General features: G+C 44.2%; 2 protein-coding genes across 2 annotated transcripts; both read right to left on the bottom strand.

Moving 5' to 3' along the window:
- Nucleotides 1-1502: 1502 nt before the first annotated feature.
- O0I10_013038 (uncharacterized protein) lies at nt 1503-3596 on the bottom strand (the record flags this gene model as incomplete). Its single annotated transcript, XM_058492899.1, has 2 exons — nt 1503-2821; nt 2882-3596. 2 exons carry the CDS (start codon nt 3594-3596, stop codon nt 1503-1505), a joined length of 2034 nt encoding a protein of 677 aa, XP_058336334.1.
- A 438-nt stretch (nt 3597-4034) lies between these two features.
- O0I10_013039 (uncharacterized protein) lies at nt 4035-6035 on the bottom strand (the record flags this gene model as incomplete). Its single annotated transcript, XM_058492900.1, has 2 exons — nt 4035-5248; nt 5315-6035. 2 exons carry the CDS (start codon nt 6033-6035, stop codon nt 4035-4037), a joined length of 1935 nt encoding a protein of 644 aa, XP_058336335.1.
- Between the last annotated feature and the right edge of the window lie 978 nt (nt 6036-7013).

Consider the following 7013-nt stretch of genomic DNA (forward strand, 5'->3'; position numbering starts at 1 on the left):
TCCGTGTAACCTGGTGGCCATAATTGAAGGTAAAACAGCTGGCGGCGTGGTATGGGGGACTTGTTCAAGCTTCTTCTCAACACCAACAACGTCTCTCATTCAATGATCTTACAACAACAACCACTTGTTCGATACAATCGACATCCTCTCTTCAGCAGACAACACAGTACATTCCACCCTCTGTTAAACTCTTGACAGAATTACTCAACATACACGGCATCGCTTCTTCCAGATTACGACCTTTGACAAGCTTGCTGGTGGATACGATCATATTGCATTATACGAGCTACTCTTCTTCACGCATTGTGTTGCAGCATACCTTGGCGACTGGATCCAGCGTATCACCCTTATCGACAGCAACGCCTTGCATTGATCATCATGTGCGACAACTTGGAGACATCCTTTTGGTTACTTGGCATAACAACACGCACATGTACTCATATTCAAATGCATCTACATACCAAGGTAAAGAGTGGAATGGATTTGGATAGTGGCAAATGGATCTTATCTGACATGATCATCATCGATTAGGGAGATGATGGATGGCGATGGGTCATTCATGTGGCAATTGGCAAATCGTATTCGATGAAACCAGTTTCGTATGGTCTTTTGGGTGATATGCAATGACACGGACAACTGGAGGAGCAATCACTTTTTTCAGGAGCGTATCATCAGCACGGAGCCATCACGTTATATGTCAACCACCATGAGGGTGAGTAGATCCCAGAGCAGGTGACGGACTTCAACTTCTGAATGGTGCTTTGATATGGCTGCAGCTTTGGATCAACTATGGCAAAATCAAGTGGATGATGCTGAGGATGATGGATTGAATGATTGGATCTGCTGGTTGAAAGGACGCTCTCTTGCCAACACATACACGTTTTCTTTTATCGGCAGCATCCCATGGACCATGGACGCTATTCCACCACCACGTGCAACAACAAGACCATGACCACCATGGATGATCCACATACGAGTAGATAGACTTGGTAACCCCTTTGTATCGTGACAACGTTCAAATTCAGTAATACATCGGCTTCGTGACATACACTATTGCTTGCTGGGCTCTTGAGCAGTAAGGGTTGGATATTGGCAATACCATGAATTTACAAGGCGTGGATGGGATTGGGAGGATTATGGTCTTGGATGGATCAAGTGATGGTAAAGCTTCACAATGAGGAGACTACTGGTTACGTGTTACATGGATTAAGAGTATACAATGACGATGTGTCACGTGTGTTTTTGGGTGATTGTCACTTATGGGATTCATTGTTCTGTTTCTCCTCTATGCGCACATCCGTTTAGCCCCTCGCTGTTCAGAATACAAGTTTATGAAGCAAACATCCCTCATTTTCAAGAATTGGATGATGAGAATGGCTACATACCTTTTATTGATAACTTTGGAAAGTTGAGAAAGCATGGGGGTAATGATATGCAATAAAGCAATCATATACGTGGTTATAGGTGGTCACAAAGCAAGGCATTATCATACATCTTCTAATTTATGGAATAATGACTCTTGGTATATGATTACGCAACATCTTCATAATAACATCGGGTACATGACAGTGGAGATAGAGGCGTTCTAACTTGGGAAATTCAATCAAGGCGAGAAGGTCTTCGCTGGGTAATGGTCTTCCTCCAATGCTGAGACATTTGAGATTTGGAAGTTTATGCAGAGGCTTTATGAGACCTCCATCATACATGGCACCAATGCAACCGAGAGTCAAGTTTTCGAGCGCAAGACACCCTTGGCCTATGGCTTTGAACGCTGGTTTCCAATACTCGGGCACATGAACAGAGACTATTTCCAGGCTCTTGAGGCATTTCAGTCTGGAAATCAAAGATAGCAACCTTACTCCATCATTCATCTCTGTATTCATGTATAGGATCAATTCTTCGAGCGTTGACTGGTTCCCCTTTGCAATATGAAACTCCAAGAATCCAGTGATGCCACCAAAGTCATAATTTATCCACTCTCCATCCACCCTCAACTTGGTAAGGCGCTCCGACCTAGTCATCACATTTGCTAAACGAGATTCTTCAAGGTGGGAATGGGAGAGCCTCATAGCTTTAAGATTGGGCGTGTTCAATATCAACCACGTGAGAAGGGCCTCGCTTCTAGCTGGATCTGGATCCGAAACCTCAATGTCCACCAGCTGCGAGAACGAAGCTTTTGATTGTGTGGGGTCATATTCAGAAAGCAAAGGTGGATCTTCATCTCCCAACGGTACTACTTGGTCGTTGTGTAACCTCCAAACACGATTCACAACATCAATCTCGGCATCGAATACAATCCTTTCGAGTGAATTTTGATGCAAATACAAGAACTGGATCAGGTCGTCTTGATGACACATGTTATCGCCACCACCTATATGAGCCAATCTGATCTCCTTCCGATTTGGATGAACATTGAACTTGTTGGAGTCCAGCTTCCTGTCACCGTAATAAAGAGCCTGTAGATAAGGGCAATGCTCGTGTAGAATTCTCAAGACACTGGATGGAGGCATTGGCGTGATCTCGAATGATAACAAAGAAGGGAACTGGCTGAGGAGGTTTATCATCTCATTGTGGGCGGGAGGTGGGTCTGATACGACGTGAAGTGCAAGATGAGCCACCTTGGGATAACATGATGATGATGGTAAAGAAGGTATGACAGTGTCCATTTCCTCCACTGCCAAAGACGTAAGGTTTGGACATGATTCCAAAATACCACGTAAATCAACACCATCTGGATACACGGAAATGGTCAAGTGCGTCAGTGAACCAGCAATCAATTGCAAGCCGTTTATAAATGGACCACGAAGGCTGGTAAAGGCACCTATATGAATACATGCCAAAATCAGTGATTTCATTCGTGTCGTATATACGAGTCCCATACTTACAGCGTAGCTCAAGTTGTTTAAGGTTGGCAAAGTGTCCACGAGAAAAGAGATCATCCAAACGTGCATCTCCCACCGTGCTTCCCGATAAGCTCTGAACATAGGTGCAAATCGGACAAGTTGATCATGGCCCGTCTTGAAGGTGTCATTCTCGTAGCCAAAATGATAATCCAAGCCGTGAGGTTGCTGCAAGAAACGTTTCCGCCATGTACGTGATACATAAAGAGGCCCATACAACTCATGCGAAAATAACCTTGACTCCATCCTTGGTACAATGTTGGTGATCACAATATCCAATGGCAACCGGCTGATAAAATCGACGCGTTTGTTGTTGTTGGTTGCTGCAGTCGTTCGATGTTGCTGAAGCTGATGATAAAATTGATTTGATTCGGGTGCTGCTTCAAGCCCTTGGTCGTACATGGAAATCGCTGCTGCATGATGCCCTTGTTGACAATACACGTCTCCCATACACAAATATCCAAGCCCTGATCCTGGTAATATGGTTCTTATTGCTGCTGCATCACGTAACGCTGTATCAAATTGTGCACTGTTGGATAAAAGCCTGGCACGCTCATTGAGCACCTTGACGAATTGCTGTGCTGTTTGCTGTAGAGTCTCGGTTGCCGTGGCAATTCGGTTGCCGTCATTACCATGTTGAGCTGTGACAATGGTGTCCTTCAGTAATTGGGACCAGCTAATGCCTTCCTTGGTCATTCGTTGTTGTGTGTGTTGAACAAAGCAAAGGTATTAAGCCGAAACAAAATATGGCTTGTCGTTGTAATTCAGCATGTTGTCAGCTCGTTCAACTCAAGTTGGTAGCATAGAAACCTTGAAAAATCATAGCTTGTGCGATGACCCCTTTATGCGTGTACCTTGTCATTTAAACCCCTTGACTGCCAACCATCCCAATTATGCAAGTAAATGATGCCACCATTATACGTAGTAAACCAAAAGATACAATGACAGTTGACTTTGGCAATCGAATTCATATTGTACATAATCCAAGAAGGGTACTTCTTTAATAAAACGTTGAATTTATGTATACACAAAGTATGGTATTCAATATGGACTTTTGACAAATGAAATAAGGTCATGTTTGGATAAAAATAATATCTAAGACTCGTATGATGATGATGATGGTGATGCAAAGGCTTATGGGTTCCCTAGCCAACTCGGCGCTTTCCCATGAGCGGGACAGCCTAGGTGTATCCTTTTCAAGATGGGTATGCAATTATCGGCAACGGTGCAATTGTGCCTGCTTCCACCACATAATTCGAGGATCTTGAGGCATGTCAATCGTGATAACAAAGGCAACCATGTTTGTTGATGTGCATCCAAAGAGTACATGCGCACAACCACATGTTCAAGTGTTGAGCGATCTCCCAAAGCAACATGATGCGCAAAGAATTGGTGGATGCCATCGTCGTCGTCGTCGTCGTCGTCGTCATCGATATTGTCGTCTACTTCGTCGATGATACTGTATTCATACATCGCGTTGATGACATCGTCATCTGTGTCTTCGATGTCGTCGATGTCGTTCTGATGTTCGATTTGTACCTTATGAAGATGCTTCAATTTGATCATGGCTTGTACGACAGCAGGCTGAAAATGGGAATGAGGGAGATGGATGGCGCTGAGGTTGGGTGCGTTCAATACAATCCATAGTATCATAGGCACACCTGAAGATGGATGGGTATTCGTAAACCGAAGGTCGACCAATTGTGTGAATGATAATGGCGATGACAGGTCATTCGCAAGCCGTAAAGGTGTACTCGGAGGTTTAACTCGTCCATCATTTGATATTTCCCAAAGAGCATTGTTGACTTCAAGCGTACCACGAAAATCGAAGATCTCCAATGAATTTCTCTGCTCGTATAAGAACTCGATCAGGTGATCTTGATAATAAAAGTCGTCACCGCCCAAATACGCTGATGTGATTCCTCTCCGATTTGGATGATCATTTGCTGTAGTTACGTCAAAATCCGGGCTCCTGCACTCCAAAGAAATAGCCTCTAGATAAGGACAATGCTTGCGTAGGATAGGCAAAATAGTGGTGGCAGGCATTGGCGTGATTTTCAGCATACGTAAGGAAGGAAATCGACTTAGGACATCGACCATGTGTTCATGCGTGTGGATTCGATCTAGTTCTTCGTGGAGCTCAAGGTGTTTGATCTTGGGATAACTTGATGATAAAGGCATAAATGCATCCACATCTCTCGTTTTCAGAAATACAAGATTGGGACATGTCTCCAGGATATCACGCAATGCAAGACCAGGACATTGAGAGATGGCCAAGTGGGTAAGTGAATCAGCAATCATTTGTAACCCATGGATCAAGGGAAGACGAGGCGTTGTACCATGAGCACCTAATAAACAAAGAATCGGTCACAATTATTATCATTCCCCGTGACATGCTATCCCTCAACACTTACACGTTATATCGAGTTCTTTTAGATTGGAAAAGTGCGCTCGAGAAAAGAGATCACCCACATGAACGTTTTTCAACAAACAAACATTCAAGGTCTGAACATAGGGTGCAAATCGGACAAGCTGTGCATGACCCTTTTGGAATGTGTCGACGTGGTTGCGAAATCGAAACTTCAAGTCTTTGGATTGCTGTAAGATACGCTCCTGCCATGTACGTGATACATAAAGAGGCTCATACAACACATTCGAGTCCAAGTATACTGGCCGCTCCATCCTAGGTATAATGTTGGTGATGACGGTATCCAAAGGCAATTGGCTGATGAAGTCGACGCGTTTTTTGTTGTTGGTTGCTGCTGCGATGCGATGTTGCTGAAGTTGCTGATAATATGGATCTGATTCAGGTACTTCAACAAGCCCTTGATCATATATGGAAATCGCTGCTGCATAACGTCCTTGGTGACAGTGCACGTCTCCCCCACACACGTATCCAAGCCCTGATCTTGGTAATAATGCTCTTATGGCTGCTGCGTCACGTAACGCTGTATCAAATTGTGCACTGTTGGATAAAAGCCTGGCACGCTCATTGAGCACCTTGACGAATTGCTGTGCTGTTTGCTGTAGAGTCTCGGTTGCCGTGGCAATTCGGTTGCCGTCATTACCATGTTGCACCGTGACAATGGGGTCCCCTAGTAATTCGCACCACCTAATGCTCTCGACAACGGTCATTCGACTTGCGGGTGAGCGTCTGAGTGCAGCAAAGTTGTAAAAGCGGAAAAGACAAGCTGAAAGGAAAAGTCGGGGGAGTTTGTACCTGCTGGTTATACAAGACACGCATCAAGCTAATGAATGATGATGTTTCCTGCTATTTCGAATAGGGAATGAAGGCACTCGGCCACAAGCAAACTAGACTATGATGTGATTAGTTATGGGACACCAATATGACTTTGGTCTTTTCTCTAGCATCAAAGCTAGTGTAATCATAATAATAAACCACATGCTTGACGACGCAATGTCATCTCGGAAAAGTTGTTAATACGTTGCATGATGATTATGCTGCCAAACGTCTCTATTGCATTTGCCCAATAAACAACACCATCATAAACCATTTTATGCTTCCCATTATGTATGATGGCAAGCTACCTCATGTTACACTTCAAGTGTGGACAATCACATAGCACTCGGGCTGGTTGCCACCTATATCTTTTTTATACAAATAGATGATATGAAACCAATGATTTATTGTCAAAATAGACTAATACAGTAAGGAACAATAGTCTTCACTACTCATACACCGGTTGTCCACAGAAGCGCTGATAACTAACCAAATCGACACTTTGTCAAGCAGCCAAAAAGGTTGTTCCGGATTTGTGATTGGCATCTCTGTATGCATTCTTCAGGGGTAGGCTTAGCGTTGGGAGCAGCAGGAGCAGCAGGAGCGGCTGGAGCGTTTGGATCTGGGGCTGCGGGGCTTGCGCCGTCTGGTTGGACTGCCTTGGGATCTTGCTGCTGGGACATCACCGTAAGTGCAAAGAGAGCAAGGGTAATAAAAAGGGAAAGCTTCAAGTTCATCATGATTGAGTGATATTGGTAATGTACAATGCTCCTCAGCGCCACCATTTTTATAGTTGTGGGATTTCAAGGTTTAGGGAGGGTTGTGTAAATGTAATCCGCAACGATGCCAACGATAGCGCATATCCACTTTGC

Source organism: Lichtheimia ornata, assembly GCF_029851405.1.
Source record: "Lichtheimia ornata isolate CBS 291.66 chromosome Unknown scaffold00211, whole genome shotgun sequence".
In the NCBI taxonomy this organism is placed as follows: Eukaryota; Fungi; Mucoromycota; class Mucoromycetes; order Mucorales; family Lichtheimiaceae; genus Lichtheimia; species Lichtheimia ornata.